The sequence below is a fragment of the Cetorhinus maximus genome, unplaced genomic scaffold (assembly GCF_964194155.1).
Source record: "Cetorhinus maximus unplaced genomic scaffold, sCetMax3.hap1.1 HAP1_SCAFFOLD_2303, whole genome shotgun sequence".
Classification (NCBI taxonomy): domain Eukaryota; kingdom Metazoa; phylum Chordata; class Chondrichthyes; order Lamniformes; family Cetorhinidae; genus Cetorhinus; species Cetorhinus maximus.
Window position 1 is genome coordinate 32,388 of NW_027598242.1, and position 17,781 is coordinate 50,168.

At 55.2% G+C, this 17,781-nt stretch overlaps 1 protein-coding gene across 1 annotated transcript; it reads right to left on the reverse strand.

Annotated features, from left to right (window-relative positions):
- Window positions 1–313: 313 nt before the first annotated feature.
- LOC144677206 (isocitrate dehydrogenase [NAD] subunit gamma, mitochondrial-like) lies at window positions 314–13,992 on the reverse strand (the record flags this gene model as incomplete). Its single annotated transcript, XM_078537392.1, has 7 exons — window positions 314–439; window positions 3,260–3,384; window positions 4,078–4,138; window positions 5,365–5,459; window positions 7,604–7,750; window positions 10,761–10,863; window positions 13,782–13,992. Coding segments are annotated over 6 exons (719 nt in total), but the record flags the coding sequence as incomplete, so codon positions are not given.
- Window positions 13,993–17,781: the final 3,789 nt, after the last annotated feature.

The window sequence follows — 17,781 nt, forward strand, 5'->3', positions numbered from 1 at the left end:
CGCCGAACCCACCCCCGCCGTCCCCCACCCAACCCATTCCCACCCCCACCTAATCCACTCCCACCCAACCCACCCCCACCGTCCTCACCCCCACCGTCTTCACCCCCACCGTCTTCACCCCCACCACCCAACCCACCCCCACCGTCTTCACCCCCACCGTCTTCACCCCCACCACCCAACCCACCCCCACCGTCCCCCCCCAAAACGGGGTGGGGAGCAACGCGCGACACTGAAAGCCATCCCCTCTGTTCCTCCCCTCTCCTCTCCTCTCCTCCCCTCCCCAACAGAGTCAGTGTGCCCTGAATTTCCTCCCCCCCTCAAGCCCCAGCAGCCCTCCCTCCCCACGGTGAACGAGGAATGCGCCGGGACACAGCAGCCAGGGAGAAACGTCTTGCACGTTGCCGGGAGAGGAGACGACGGGAAGGTGACCCCAGGTGCCCTGCAAGGCAAAAAGACAAGAGGTGGGATTTCACGGTTTGTCTTGTACTGCTTCAACAACAACAACAACAACTTGCATTTATACAGCACCTCAGACAGAGGAAAACGTACCTCCCCACCCACCTTCCCCCCACCAAATTTCACAGGAGCGTGAACCAGACAGAATTCGATACCCAGCCTCACGGTTATTCCAGAGGTGGTCTCACCCAAACCCTGTACGATTGTAGCAAGACTTCTTCATTCTTGTACTCCAAACCCCTTTGCGACAGAGGCCAACAAGCCATTTGCCTCCCTCATTGCTTGCGGTTAGCACTCTGCGTTCCTTGTACCAGCGCACCCAAGTCTGTCTCCGACCGTCAACGCTTATGGGTTTCACACCTTTTAAAAAAATGTAACCTGCTTTCCTATTCTTACGGCCAAAGTGAATAACCTCACACTTTCCCACACGTTATACTCCGTCTGCCATCTTGCTGCCCCCTCACCTAACCCGTCTGTGCCTCTTTGGGACTCTGTACCCTCCTCATAGCTTACTTTCCCATCTAACTTTGTACAGTCAGCGAACTTGGATCCATCACTTACTCTCTGTCTCTTCATCTAGCTCATTAATCCAGATTGTAAATAGTGGAGGCTCCAGCACTGATCCTTATGGCACTCCCCTCATCACTGCCTGCCAACTTGAAAAAGCCCCATTTAAGCCCACTCTCTGTTTCCTGTCCATTAACCAATCCTCTAACTTTGCGAATATATTGCCCCCAACTCCATGAGCCCTTATTTTGCCTGTTAACCTTTCGCGTGGCACCTCCCTGAATGCCTTTTGGAAATCCAGGTATACCACATCTACTGATTCCCCTTTATCTACCCTACTAGTTACATCCTCAGGGCAGCTCCAATGACATTTAAGAAGCTCGACACCGTCCAGGGCAAAGCAGCCCCCGCTCGATCGGCACCCCATCCACAAACATTCACTCCCTCCACCACCACCGACGCACAGGGGCAGCAGTGTGTGTACCATCTACAAGATGCACTGCAGCAACTCGCCAAGGCTCCTTCGACAGCGCCGCCCAAACCCACCACCTCTACCACCTAGAAGGACAAGGGCAGCAGACACACGGGGAACACCCACCACCTGCAAGTTCCCCCTCCGAGCCCCACTCACCATCCCGACTTGGAAATATATCGGCCGTTCCTTCACTGTCGCCGGGTCAAAATCCTGGAATTCCCTCCCTAACAGCGCAGTGGGTGTACCTACACCACACGGGGACTGCAGCGGCTCAAGAAGGCGGCTCACCCACCATCTTCTCAAGGGGGCAATTAGGGATGGGCAAGCAGCGACGCCCATGAGAGTATAAATGAATTAAGGGGAAAAAAAAAGTGGTGGACAGGCTTTGGGGGAGTCAGGAGGTGAGTTACTCTCCGCAGGATTCCCAGCCTCTGACCTGCTCTTGTAGCCACAGTATTTATAGGGCTGGGTCCAGTCCAGTTTCTGGTCAATGGTCACCCCCAGGCCAGCTGAGAAGGATAAGCACCGAAGGTCGATTACGGGGATCGAGTCTTTCGGGTCTCCTGCCCTGTCACCGAACTGGACAGCGGGAGAGCAAGACGCACACCACAGAATAGCAGGCCCCTGCCATCCTTACTCTGACCCTCACCCTCGGTACAGCAGGGCCCAGTGTCAGAGGAATAAGGTGCTGAGCCACTACTTACACCCTGCCATCTTTTCCCCCCCCAACCCCAACCCCAAACCGAGCCCCCTCATCGGAGGATGCACGGGCCACGCGAGCTACGAAGGTGGGAAAGGAGCGGGGTTCGATCCCTGGGGCTGTGGGCGGAAGGGGGTATTCTTGGTGGGGGGAGGAGGAAGCATTTACGGGCAGCGGGGAGGGGTGTGTTCAGCGGGTACAAGGAGATTGGGAGCAGTAACACCCCCCCCAGCTCCTCACGGTGGGGTGGGTCAGCCCACCATTGATGGAGCGACGGTGCCTGGAGAGCGTAAGGTTCAGCAGATAAACAGCTAAATGGCGCCCTCGTCCTGTGTGCTGATCGGGAAGAGGGAGCAGCGAGACGTCGTCGGTAAGCACCAGACACCAGCCCGCACGCACCCCCTGTATTACCCCCCCCTCAAATACCCCCTGGATAAGCTCTCATACTCCTGCAATTTACCCCTCATAAACCTTCAGTGCTGCGCGTCACATAACCCAGAAATACACCTCCTCTCCTCCAGGTTTAATTGTTTTATACCCTTGGTGTCACCCCTCAAAACACACACACACACACACACACAGTCCAACGCCCCAGAGAAACCCGCCACACACCCGGGCATTATACACCCAATACTATCGGAACACAGGGCTGAGAAACAGGAGGAGGCCATTCGGCCCCCTCGAGCCTCCTCCCCTCCCCATTCAATAAGATCGTGGCTGATCTGATTGTGGCCTCAGCCCCCACTCCACCCCCCCCACCCCCCACCCCCCCACTCGTCACCCTAGACTCCCTCGACGATCAGAAATCTGTCTAACTCGGCCTTGAATATATTCGGTGAGCCGACCTCCACTGCTCTCTGGGGGGGAGGGGGAGAGAACTCCACAGACTGACCACCCCCTGAGACTAGGCCTCATATACCCCAGAAATACCTGCCACATACCCCCCCCATCATTACCCTTCAGATGCCCCTGTACTGCATCTGATGCCCCCAGAGATACCACTCACACATCCCCTGCTATCGCAACTCATACCTCCAGGAATACCTCTCACATACACCCAATATTACTGTTGTTGAACACCCCCACCCAGCCATCAGATACCCCTCTTCCCCTAGACTTACCCCTCTCGCCTCCTCTCCCGGTTTTAGGCCAGCGTTGGTCGGCTTCCTCCATTCTGGATAAGCTGGGTTATGGCCTGGACAACCTCCATTGTGGTCCCCATTCCCCCGATGTCAGGAGTGTGTAACTACAAGAGAGAGCGAGCATGAGAGGGCGTGAGATCACGGCGTTAGATACAGAGTAAAGCTCCCTCTACACCGTCCCCATCAAACACTCCCATGACAGGTACAGCACGGGGTTAGATACAGAGTAAAGCTCCCTCTACACCGTCCCCATCAAACACTCCCAGGACGGGTACAGCACGGGGTTAGATACAGAGTAAAGCTCCCTCTACGCCGTCCCCATCAAACACTCCCATGACAGGTACAGCACGGGGTTAGATACAGAGTAAAGCTCACTCTACACCGTCCCCATCAAACACTCCCAGGACAGGTACAGCACGGGGTTAGATACAGAGTAAAGCTCCCTCTACACCGTCCCCATCAAACACTCCCAGGACAGGTACAGCACGGGGTTAGATACAGAGTAAAGCTCCCTCTACACCGTCCCCATCAAACACTCCCAGGACAGGTACAGCACGGGGTTAGATACAGAGTAAAGCTCCCTCTACACCGTCCCCATCAAACACTCCCAGGACAGGGGGAGAAGGTGGGAATGAGTGAAATCGGTTGCCGTGGGGTGGGGCGTGGGAGATAAGTTAGCACATTCGCATCCGGTAGTTCAGATTGACAGTGCGAGCTCCTCGGTCACCATTCTATTCGCGGTGAACACAGGGAGAGGGCAGGGCGGTTTTCAGTGGAGATTAACACGTCTCACTTACTCTGTGTTCGTTCATGGTGGTCATCACAGCGTTCCGGATCAAAGTTGCAAAGTTATGCAGCCTTGGAAGAGAAAAATGAACACACATGGAGGAGGAACAAGTTAGATATTGGTATTTGCACCAACGCTCATGTAATACTTCAACATTCCACTCTGTGGCATTGCTCCTCCATTAGATTCCAGTCTGTAACTTGCTCCCGGGTATCTGTTATTCTATATATAAACCCCACCGAACCCCTCGATTAGATTCCAGTCTGTAACTTGCTCCCGGGTATCTGTTATTCTATATATAAACCCCCCCGAACCCCTCGATTAGATTCCAGTCTGTAACTCACTCCCGGGTATCTGTTATTCTGTATATAAACCCCCCCCAAACCCCTCGATTAGATTCCAGTCTGTAACTCACTCCCGGGTATCTGTTATTCTATATATAAACCCCCCGAACCCCTCGATTAGAGTCCAGTCTGTAACTCACTCCCGGGTATCTGTTATTCTATATATAAACACCCCCGAACCACTCGATTAGATTCCAGTCTGTAACTCACTCCCGGGTATCTGTTATTCTATATATAAACCCCCCGAAACCCTCGATTAGATTCCAGTCTGTAACTCACTCCCGGGTATCTGTTATTCTATATATAAACCCCCCGAAACCCTCGATTAGATTCCAGTCTGTAACTCACTCCCGGGTATCTGTTATTCTATATATAAACCCCCCGAACCCCTCGATTAGATTCCAGTCTGTAACTCACTCCCGGGTATCGGTTATTCTACATATAAACCCCCCGAACTCCTCGATTAGATTCCAGTCTGTAACTCACTCCTGGGTATCTGTTATTCTATATATAAACCACCCCGAACCCCTCGATTAGATTCCAGTCTGTAACTCACTCCCGGTATCTGTTATTCTATATATAAACCCCCCGAAACCCTTGAATAGCTTCCAGTCTGTAACTCACTCCCGGGTATCTGTTATTCTATATATAAACCCCCCGAACCCCTCGATTAGATTCCAGTCTGTAACTCACTCCCGGGTATCTGTTATTCTATATATAAACCCCCCCGAACCCCTCGATTAGATTCCAGCCTGTAACTCACTCCCGGGTATCTGTTATTCTATATATAAACCCCCCGAACCCCTCGATTAGATTCCAGTCTGTAACTCACTCCCGGGATTCTGTTATTCTATATATAAACCCCCCCGAACCCCTCGATTAGATTCCAGTCTGTAACTCACTCCCGGGTATCTGTTATTCTATATATAAACCACCCCGAACCCCTCCCTTACTTGAGATGGTCGAGCATTAGGCAGCTGGCCAGTAGCATGGCGGTGGGATTGGCGATGTTCTTGTTGGCGATGCTCTTCCCAGTGTTTCTGGTGCCCTGCGGGTAAGGATCAGCAGAATCATCCCATAATCGAGTGACAGGCTGTCTGCACACCCACCCTTGCATGTACACACTTTAAAGGCAGCAGTCGGAGAGGGCAAGTGCCTTCTTTGGAAGTCATATCAGCTGAGAGGCTCTTGCTTATGCAGTTAATTTCTTCTGAAGTGCTTCCACCTCATTGGGGGCCAAACTGTGCACAGCAAGATGCCGGCAACAGACACCCACGACCACAGCATTGGTCCCAGTCACCTTGGATAAAACGTTGGTCCCAGGGCACCGGGGTAAACTCACTCACCTCCCCCACCCCCACCCCCCACCCAGCGCTCTCCCTCCAACGGGATCGTTTTGGATCCAGCTTCCAAAAGAGAGTATCCCCCTCCCTTCCTGCAACTACCACACAGGCCAAGTTGGAGAGGAGACACTACAATCCCCGACCACACAGCGGCCGGAGAGACTCAGGCCCCCTTTGACCGGTTTTATTCAAACACGTGCAAGGAAGCCGCAATCGTTCCGAGGAACGAAGACCCAGATTGATTACATTTCACTCCTCTTGTGTTTTTTCTTATCACGATACATTTGAGTATATCTAATCGGTAACCAGCACACAGGTACCATTTTAAAACCATCCCAATGAGTACGTAAACATGTGATTTTGCTAACCAATTATTCTAAAGGGTGTGTACATAATTATATTATCCAATCAAAATTAAAACACGTAGGCAAAGACCTCGCAACTCAAGGCTGCTGTTGTTTCATCAAAGATCTCGCTGTCCATTGTATGTTTTCCCATGTCTAAGCTAAAAGCATCTGCCTCGTCCCTGTCGGAGAGAGGAGTGTACCTGAACTCACGTTATGTTATGTTTTATTTCCAGTCCAGCTCTCAAGGCTTCACCGCATCGTTGCACCACTTGAATGGTTCTGCCTGAGGCTGGACATTAGCTCGTCTCTTGAAACTGTGTAAATCACACAAAACTTCAAAGCCCCTTTGTGTGCACCGTCCATCTGCTTACCCTCAGCTGTCAATAGGTTTAACATCCATGGCCGCTGGGAGATTTGAAGTGCTCTTCAGTCATTTCTGAGTGTTCTTATTTAGCAATTTTAATTTTCCCCCCACAAGCTCGAAGGGCAAACAGAGGCCTCAGGTTTAACGACTGACTGCATAAGGCCACCTCCCACAGTGCGGTGCTCCCTCAGCGCTGACCCTCCCACAGTGCGGGTCTCCCTCAGCACTGACCCTCCGACAGTGCGGTGCTCCCTCAGCACTGACCCTCCCACAGTGCGGCGCTCCCTCAGCACTGACCCTCCCACAGTGCGGCGCTCCCTCAGCGCTGACCCTCCCACAGTGCGGCGCTCCCTCAGCGCTGACCCTCCGACAGTGCGCGCTCCCTCAGCACTGACCCTCCCACAGTGCGGTGCTCCCTCAGCACTGACCCTCCCACAGTGCGGCGCTCCCTCAGCACTGACCCTCCGACAGTGCGGCGCTCCCTCAGCGCTGACCCTCCCACAGTGCGGCGCTCCCTCAGCGCTGACCCTCCGACAGTGCGGCGCTCCCTCAGCGCTGACCCTCCCACAGTGCGGCGCTCCCTCAGCGCTGACCCTCCCACAGTGCGGCGCTCCCTCAGCGCTGACCCTCCGACAGTGCGGCGCTCCCTCAGCGCTGACCCTCCGACAGTGCGGCGCTCCCTCAGCGCTGACCCTCCGACAGTGCGGCGCTCCCTCAGCGCTGACCCTCTGACAGTGCGGCGCTCCCTCAGCGCTGACCCTCCGACAGTGCGGCGCTCCCTCAGCGCTGACCCTCCCACAGTGCGGTGCTCCCTCAGCGCTGACCCTCCGACAGTGCGGCGTTCCCTCAGCGCCGACCCTCCGACAGTGCGGCGCTCCCTCAGCGCCGACCCTCCCACAGCGCAGCGCTCCCTCAGCGCTGACCCTCCCACAGTGCGGCGCTCCCTCAGCACTGACCCTCCGACAGTGCGGCGTTCCCTCAGCGCCCACCCTCCGACAGTGCGGCGCTCCCTCAGCGCCGACCCTCCCACAGCGCAGCGCTCCCTCAGCACTGACCCTCCGACAGTGCGGCTCTCTCTCTCGTCTGCCGACCGCGCTGTGATTGCAGTGTGCCCCTTTGGAATTCGGTGGATTCTCACCGTTTCAAACACCGCATAATCCTTGCCGTAGTTGGCGCCCGGCGCTAGCCCGGGTCCCCCGACGAGGCCGGCGCAGACATTGCTCACCACGTTGCCGTAGAGGTTGGGCATCACCATGACGTCGAACTGCTGCGGCTTCGAGACCAGCTTCGGGGTTGGGGGGGAAACAAGTGGAAACATTGGCGAGTTACAAGAATCGAACGTGGAGCAATTACCCGGCGCCGCATCAGCCAACAGGGTGCCACCGGGTTACCCCTCCCTCGCACCCCCCTCTCCTGTCCGCTTTGCCCTTGCAGCTGCCGGAACGCCGGAGAGTTGACGGCGATACCCCACCTACGCCGAGCCGGATTTCCGCGCCTCTGCCAAGGCAGAGGGGCTGGGGCGGGAGATTGGCGATTGGATTAGCGAGCCGTGGTTGGCACAGTGCTCTGGGTTTGGCACTGGGTGTGGGGGCCAAACTGGGCAGCGGATTTAAGGCTTTGGAAAGGGTCAGTGGACGGGGGACAGGGGATGGGTTTTCCCATCGATCCCAGAGAGACTCATCCAGTTTCAGTTTGACCACAACCGCGTACAATTCCGGTCAGCGTATTCTGCAAAGTGACATGGAGGGCGGGTGGGATACGGAGACCGGGACTGCACGCGGTATTCCGGGTGGGATACGGAGACCGGAACTGCGCACGGTATTCCGAGTGGGATAGGGAGACCGGAACTGCGCACGGTATTCCGGGTGGGATACGGAGACCGGAACTGCGCACGGTATTCCGAGTGGGACACGGAGACCGGAACTGTGCGCGGTATTCCGAGTGGGATACGGAGACCGGAACTGTGCGCGGTATTCCGAGTGGGATACGGAGACCGGAACTGCGCACGGTATTCCGAGTGGGATACGGAGACCGGAACTGCGCACGGTATTCCGAGTGGGATACGGAGACCGGAACTGCGCGCGGTATTCCGAGTGGGACACGGAGACCGGAACTGTGCGCGGTATTCCGAGTGGGATACGGAGACCGGAACTGTGCGCGGTATTCCCAGTGGGATACGGAGACCGGAACTGTGCGCGGTATTCCGAGTGCGATAGGGAGACCGGAACTGGGCGCGGTATTCCCAGTGGGATACGGAGACCGGGACTGCACGCGGTATTCCGAGTGGGATAGGGAGACCGGAACTGGGCGCGGTATTCCGAGTGGGATAGGGAGACCGGAACTGGGCGCGATATTCCGAGTGGGATACGGAGACCGGAACTGCGCACGGTATTCCGAGTGGGATAGGGAGACCGGAACTGGGCGCGATATTCCGAGTGGGATACGGAGACCGGAACAGTGCACAGTATTCCGAGTGGGATACAGAGACCGGAACTGTGCACGGTATTCCGAGTGGGATACAGAGACCGGAACTGTGCACAGTATTCTGAGTGGGATACGGAGACCGGAACTGCGCACGGTATTCCGAGTGGGATAGGGAGACCGGAACTGGGCGCGATATTCCGAGTGGGATACGGAGACCGGAACTGCGCACGGTATTCCGAGTGGGATACGGAGACCGGAACAGTGCACAGTATTCCGAGTGGGATACAGAGACCGGAACTGTGCACGGTATTACGAGTGGGATACAGAGACCGGAACTGTGCACGGGATCCCAAGTGGGATACAGAGACCGGAACTGTGCACAGTATTCTGAGTGGGATACAGAGACCGGAACTGTGCACGGTATTCCAAGTGGGATACGGAGACCGGAACTGTGCACCTTTCCTGTCTCCGTATCCCACTTGGGGGGAGATCGAACCGAGAGGGTGGTTCAAAATCACGAGGGGGGGGTCTCGATCGAGTGAAAATGAGGAGAAACTGTTTCCAGTGGCGGGAGGGTCGGTAACCAGAGAGGAGGAGGGGGGGACACAGATTGAAGAGAATTGGCGGGAGGGGGAAGGGGAGATGAGGAGAATTTTATTTATTTTGGACGTGGCGAGTTGTTGTGATCTGGAAGGCGCTGCCCGAAAGGGCGGGAGAAGCAGATTCACCCTCGAGAAAGGGGGGGAGGAATTGGAGAAGGGAGAAACATTTGTCGGGCTATGGGGCGGTGGGGTGGGAGAGCTAGAGTCCGGGACTAACTGGGTAGATCTCCACGTTCTTCTCTATGATACCCGCGCCCTCCTGCTCCTGTGGTACCCACGTATCCTGGAACATCCACAAGGCTGAGTGATCATGGCAGGAGCCGGGGGCCGGGGTGGTGGGTGGGTGTGGGGGGACGGGTGGGCAGAAGGGGTAACCGGGCAGGGGGCCGAGTGCCTCTCTCGCACTCCCACCCCCGACAGAGGTCAGGGTCAAGTTGTTCTGGTGCAAAAAGGGGCCCATTCGGTCCATCGAGCCCGTGCTAGCTCTCCTGTACACCCACCCTAGTCAGTGCCGTTCACCACCTCTCTCCCCCGTAGCCCCGAAAGGTTTATTCCCCCACCAGCGCCCGACCGATGATTCCCCACTTTTGGGAGCAGCTCGTGGTCTCCGCCTCCACCTCCCTCTTGGGGCCGGAACCCCCTCACCTGCAGAAAACAAAAATTCTTCCTCACGTTAACCCCCACCCCCCCTCAAAACCTTAACCCCGTGTCCCCCGCCTCCCCCAGCCCTCGTTCGATCAGCCAATGGGGAGCAGCTTTTCTTCGTCTACCTCATCCAAACCTAATGTCCTGATGTTGTCCGCCTCGATTGAACCTCCCCCCTCCCTCAATCTCCCTTCACTCCGTAGGAGCCCCCGGCTTCTCCAACCCAACCCCGTCGCTCGAAATAATCCCCCTCGTCCCTGGACCCCACTCTGGTAAGTCTCCCTCCTCTCGAGGGACCCTCACGTCCTCCCTACAAAGTGTGGCCTCAGTGCTCTGGTTGGGGGCCTAACCAGAGCTGTATAAAGGTTCAGCAGTAGCTTCCCTCCCTCCTCCACTCACTCCGCACCCTCCGCTTTGGGAGCCCGATGCTCTTCCCGCTAATTTCTCGACAGGTCCAGCCACCTCCGCGGGGGCCACCTGATGCCGGGCTCTCGGGTACGGGCAAAGCGGGCACCTTGCATTCCCGAAATCCCCCGGGGTACAGCACAGCGCACCTCCCCCAGGCCGCTCCTCCCCCCCAGGCCGCTCCTCCCCCCCAGGCCGAGGCCTCTCGGCCCACCCTACCTGCATGGTGGTGTTGTCCACGATCATGCTGTCAAAGGCAATGTCAGGGTAGCGTTCGGCCACCTCCTTGCAGCATTGCAGGAAGAGGCCATCGGCTAGCTTCCTGAAAGACAACAGGGGGCAACGGGTCAGCGCCAGCGCCATAACCTCCACACATTCCCCTCCCTCCTCTCACACGCCCGGTGACAGTGGGGTTTCAGAAGCATCCGCAGGGAGAGAGAGAGAGAGACAGACAGAGAGAGACAGAGAGCGACAGAGAGAGAGAGAGAGACAGAGAGAGAGCGACAGAGACAGACAGAGAGAGAGACAGAGACAGACAGAGAGAGAGACAGAGACAGACAGAGAGAGAGACAGAGACAGAGAGAGAGAGACAGAGACAGAGAGAGAGAGACAGAGAGAGAGAGAGAGACAGAAAGAGAGACAGAGAGAGAGACAGAGAGAGAGACAGAGACAGAGAGAGAGACAGAGACAGAGAGAGAGACAGAGACAGAGAGAGAGAGAGAGACAGACAGAGAGCGACAGAGACAGACAGAGAGAGAGACAGAGACAGACAGAGAGAGAGACAGAGACAGACAGAGAGAGAGACAGAGAGAGACAGAGAGAGAGACAGAGAGAGAGACAGAGACAGAGAGAGAGAGAGAGACAGAGACAGAGAGAGAGAGACAGAGAGAGAGAGAGAGCGACAGAGACAGACAGAGAGCGACAGAGACAGACAGAGAGCGACAGAGACAGACAGAGAGAGAGAGAGAGACAGAGACAGACAGAGAGAGAGACAGAGACAGAGAGAGAGAGAGAGAGAGACAGAGAGAGAGACAGAGACAGAGACAGAGACAGAGACAGAGAGAGAGAGGTAGCGAGGTTCAGGGAGGCTATTCCTACTATGAGAGCTCAATCTTAACTCGCAGCCTGCACCATTCACCCATCACCGGCTCATGGGCCGTAGATGCCTCCATCTTAAAAATTCCTCATCCTCGATTTCAAATCCCTCCATGGTCTCTTCCCCCTCCTTATCTCTGTAATTTCCTCCAGCCCCTACAACCCTCCCTATCTCTGTAACCTCCTCCAGCCCCTACACCCCTCCCTATCTCTGTAACCTCCTCCAGCCCCTACACCCCTCCCTATCTCTGTAACCTCCTCCAGCCCCTACATCCCTCCCTATCTCTGTAACCTCCTCCAGCCCCTACAACCCTCCCTATCTCTGTAACCTCCTCCAGCCCCTACATCCCTCCCTATCTCTGTAACCTCCTCCAGCCCCTACACCCCTCCCTATCTCTGTAACCTCCTCCAGTGCCGACAACCCTCCTTATCTCTGTAACCTCCTCCAGCCCCTACACCCTCCCTATCTCTGTAACCTCCTCCAGCCCCTACAACCCTCCCTATCTCTGTAACCTCCTCCAGCCCCTACACCCCTATCTCTGTAACCTCCTCCAGCCCCTACAACCCTCCCTATCTCTGTAACCTCCTCCAGCCTCTACAACCCTCCCTATCTCTGTAACCTCCTCCAGCCCCTACAACCCTCCCTATCTCTGTCATCTCCTCCAGCCCCTACAACCCTCCCTATCTCTGTAACCTCCTACAACCCTCCCTATCTCTGTAACCTCCTCCAGCCCCTACACCCCTCCTTATCTCTGTAACCTCCTACAACCCTCCGAGATCTCTGCTCTCGTCCAATTCCGGCCTCTCGAGCATCCCCCGATTCCCATCGCTCCACCATTGGCGGCCGTGCCTTCAGCTGCCTGGGGGCCCTGAGCTCTGGAATTCCCTCCCTCAACCTCTCCACCTCCCTCTCCCTCTCTCCTCCTTTAAGTCGCTCCTTAAAAACCGACCTCTTTGACCGAGCTTTCGATCACCTGTCCCTAATATCCCCGCGTGGGTCTCGGGATGAAATAGTCTCCGATTTATGCTCCTGACAAGCGCCTCGGGGACGTTTTACTAGGTTAAGGGCACTATATAAATGCACATTGTTGTTGTCCCATCGCATCCATCGTGTAGTCACGTCCGGAAGTTGCTGCAGTGTCAGATCGGGAGGGGTGTTATTCCGCTCCCCTCCGTGGTGACTCGAGGGCACCTCACGTTACCCCACACTCGCAGCGACGCACCTCTGCACCCTGACCTTTAACCCCGGCCAAACACCCCTCACCTTTCTCAGTCTGTCTATTGGAGACCCAAAATAAGAAGACAGAATGGCAGGAAACTGACTCCCTGTCCGTCCAGTGCTTCTCACCCACCTCGGGGACGCCCTACAGCACCTCTCGGCCAATGAAGGAGCCCTGTCCTCGGAGTGGACTCACCGTCCTAATGTAGGGAATGCCCATTGTCGCACAGCTCGATTCCTGTGCCTGGATTATGGGGCTCGTGCCTCTGGAGTCGGACTTGAACCCCTGACCCTCCAAATCAGGTGTCATGTAAATCCTGCGGAGAGTAACTCACCTCCTGACTCCCCCAAAGCCTATCCCCCATCTACAAGGCACAAGTCAGGAGTGTGATGGGATACTCTCCACTTGCCTGGATGAGTTGCAGCTCCCACAACACTCAAGAAGCTCGACACCGTCCAGGACAAAGCAGCCCCCGCTCGATCAGCACCCCATCCGCAAACATTCACTCCCTCCACCACCGACGCACAGGGGCAGCAGTGTGTGTACCATCTATAAGATGCACTGCAGCAACTCGCCAAGGCTCCTTCGACAGCGCCGCCCAAACCCACCACCTCTACCACCTAGAAGGACGAGAGCAGCAGACACATGGGGAACACCCACCACCTGCAAGTTCCCCTCCGAGCCCCTCACCATCCCGACTTGGGAATATATCGGCCGTTCCTTCACTGTCGCTGGGTCAAAATCCTGGAACTCCCTCCCTAACTGCGCAGTGGGTGTACCTACACCACACGGGGACTGCAGCGGCTCAAGAAGGCGGCTCACCCCCACCACCTTCTCAAATGGGGATGGGCTACAAACGCCGGGCCCAGCCAGCGACGCCCGCATCCCGGGGAAGCATATCCCTCGTGTGCCACGATCTACTCACATGATGTTGGCCTTGTGCACAGCTGTAACCTTCTTCCTCCCCTTGGACTGGGCCAGTTCGAACGCGTACTCCGCGATGCGTCTTGAGTTATGCTCGGTGATGATCTTCAGGCTCTCCACAACTCCGGTCACGCTCTGGGAGGCCAAGGCAGGCAAAAACGTGTCAAGGGGGGTGCAAAATTTACGAGGGGAATAGATAGAGCGGACGGGATCTGGACCAACTGGAAAAATGGGCCAGAAAATGGCAGATGGAGTTTAATGCGGAAAAGTGTGAGGTGTCGCATTTTGGAAGGTCAAACCAAGGTAGGACATACACAATAAATGGTAGGGCACTGAGGAGTGCGGAGGAACACAGGGATCTGGGAGTTCAGATACATAATTCCCTGAAAGTGGCGTCACAGGTAGACAAGACTGTAAAGAAAGCTTTTGGCCTACTGGCCATCATAAATCAAAGTGTTGAGTATAGGAGTTGGGATGTTATGGTGAGGTTGTATAAGACATGGGTGAGGCCAACTTTGGAGTATTGTGTGCAGTTCTGGTCGCCTAACTACAGGAAGGATATCAATAAGATTGAGAGAGAGTGCGGAGAAGATTTACTAGGATGTTGCCGGGTCTTGAGGAGTTGAGTTACAGGGAAAGATTAAACAGGTTAGGACTTTATTCCTTGGAGCGTAGAAGGATGAGGGGAGATTTGATAGAAGTTTACAAAATGGTGAGGGGGTATAGACAGAGTAAATGCGAGTAGGCTGTTTCCACTTAGATTAGGAGAGATAAACACGAGAGGACATGGCTTTAGGGTGAAAGGGGGAACATTAGGGGGAACTTCTTCACTCAGAGAGTGGTGAGAGTGTGGAACGAGCTACCATCTGATGTGGTAAATGCGGGCTCACTCTTAAGTTTTAAGAATAAATTGGATAGATACATGGATGGGAGAGGTCTGGAAGGTTATGGACTAGGTGCAGGTCAATGGGACTAGCAGAATAATATTTCGGCACAGACTAGAAGGGCCGAATGGCCTGTTTTCTGTGCTGTAGTGTTCTATGGTTCTATGTGTCTGGAATTCGCTGCCCAAGTTGGTGGTAGAGGCAGAAACTCTATTAAAAAGTACCTGGATCTGCACCTTAAGTGCTGTAAGCTGCAGGGTTATGGGCCGGGTGCAGGGAGGGTGGGATTAGAAAGGGCACCTGGGTGTCCTCGGGCTGGCACGGACGAGATGGGCCGAATGGATGAGATGGGCCGAATGGACGAGATGGGCCGAATGGACGAGATGGGCCGAACGGCCTCCTTCCCGTGCTGTAACTTTTCTACGGGCGCAGGCGACTATGAGGCAGCCGGGCCGACGCACAGCAAGATCCCAACAAACTTTTTTGCTCGTTCGTTTTGTTTTTTTGTTTCGGAGTTATTCAACAACGTGATGTCGGGCCGAGGGGGTGGTGTTCCGGACGCCCCAGGGTAATGCTCTGGGGGCACCTGGGTTCGAATCCCACCCACGGCCGGGGGTGGAGGGGGGGTCGGAATTTCAATTCGATCAAAACCTGGGATGAAAAGCCTGACGGTGACCGCGAAACCAATACCGACTTGTCATTAAAAACCCCAATCTGGGTCACTGATGCCCCTTTAGGGGAGGGAAATCTGCCCTCCTTACCCCGGGTCTGGCCCTACACGTGACTCCAGGTCCCACAGCAAATGTGGTCGACTCTTAAATGCCCCTCTGGACAAGGGGGCAATTAGGGACGGGCAATAAATGCTGGGCCCAGCCAGCGAGGTCCACATTCCCGGGAACGAGTTAGTGAAAAAATATAATCGGACCCAGCACTCGAGGAGGGTTGAGGGGCGGTGGGGGCAAAGTTGGAGGCCATTCAGCCCCTCGGGCCTGTCCTGCTGTTCTAGCAGCTGAGCAGTGCCCCAAACTACGTTTAACTGTACCGATCATTGCATCGAATATATAAGCGGGGAAGTCTTGCTACAACTGGACAGGGCGTTGGTGAGGACGCTCCTGGGGCACTGTGGACAGTTCTGGTCCCCTCACTTCAGGAGGGACAGACTCGCGTCGGAAGCTGTTCAGAGAAGGTTCACTCGGCCGATTCCTGGGACGAAGGGGGTTTGTCTGATGAGGAAAGGTTGAGCAGGTTGGGCCTCTACCCATTGGAGTTTAGAAGAATGAGAGGTGATCTTATTGAAACATATCAGATTCTGAGGGGAGGGGGTTTGACAGGGTGGATGCTGAGGGGATGTTTCCCCCCTTCTCGTGGGGGGGAACCTAGAACGAGGGGAGGAGGGGGGCACAGTTTCAGAATGAGGGGTCTCCCATTGAAGACGGAGATGAGGAGGAATTTCTTCTCTCAGAGGGTGGTCAGTCTGTGGAATTCTCTCCCCCAGAGAGCAGCGGAGGCCGGGTCACTGAATATATTCAAGGCCGAGTGAGACAGATTTCTGATCGACGAGGAGGGGGTCGAGGGTGATGAAGTGGGGGGGGGAGACGGACAGGAAAGTGGAGTCGAGGCCACAATCGGATCAGCCACGATCCTATTGAATGGGGGTAGCAGGCTCGAGGGGCCGAAGGGCCTCCTCCTGCTCCGAATTCTTACGTTTCTGCTCTGTAACCACCCTGCCCAACAAAAACCTATCTACTTCAGTCTTGAGAAGCGCCAATCCAACTCCTCAGCATTGGGGTAGGGGGTAGGGGGTGGGAAAAGAGAGTTCCAGATTCCCCGTTGGGTGAAGAAACACTTCCCCGACGCCACCCCTGGACGGCCTGGCTCTCAGCTGAAGGTTCTGCCGCTCCGTGCGCACCACCATTGAGCAGAATGGCAGAAGCCTGGTGCCGGTGGGGTGGACCACAGCATGAAGGAACGTGAAGGAACGGGAGTAGGCCATTCGGCCCCTCAAGCCCTGCCTCGCCGCTCTGTAAGATCGCGGCTGATCTGCCCCGGGCCTCAACTCCCCTTTGGCGCCAGCTCCTCACAGCCCTCAACTCCCCCAATATTTCAAAATCTATCGATCGACCTCTTTAAATACTTTCAGTGATCTAGCCTCCACCTACTGCCTGAGGTAAAGAATTCCACTACCCTCAGAGAAGAAATTGCTTCGCATCTCACTCTTAAACGAATGCCCCCTTACTCTGTAAATATGTCCCCTAGTTCTGGATTCCCCCCCACTAGTGGAAACATCACCTCAACATCGACCCTGTCAAACCCCCTCAGAATCTTGTGCGTTTCCATTAGATCACCCCTCATTCTTCTAAAGGCCCAACCTGTTTCTCCGTCCTTGATGAGTCAATCCCTCCATCCCGGGAATCAGCCTAGTGAATAATCTATGGAACTCATTGCCACAGAAGGCTGTGGAGGCCAGGTCATTGAGTGTATTTAAGACCGAGATAGATAGGTTCTTGATGGGTAAGGGGGGATCAAAGGTTACGGGGAGAAGGCGGGAGAATGGGGTTGAGAAACTGATCAGCCATGATTGAATGGCGGAGCTGACTCGATGGGTCGAATGGCCTAATTTCTGCTCCTATGTCTTATGGTCTTAGGGTCTTATGAATCTCTTTTGAACTACCTCCAATGCCAGTAGAGCCTTTCTTGAATACGGGGACCAAAACTGTAACACAGTGCTCCACAGTGCGGCCTCACCAACACCCTGTACAGTGGGTGATATTAGCTGTGGAACGTGCTCCTGGTGACATTAAGGACATTAACGTCCTTAACCATTAGCACGTTCCATAGCTAATATCACCACCGTCGACACCCCTTTGTCCTTTTGTCTACGACATCTTTGGCTATCTCTTCTTTGCCTCCGCCTATCACTGGCCCTCTATCCAGCTCTACATGTCCCACACCCCCCCGCTTAAACCAGCTTATATCCCACTTCATTTCTATTTTTCCTCAGTTCTGGTGAAGAGTCATACGGACTCGAAACGTTAACTGTGCTCCTCTCCGCAGACGCTGTCAGACCTGCTGAGTCTTTCCAGCTTTTTGCTTCAGGCCCAAAGTCCATTTGCCTTC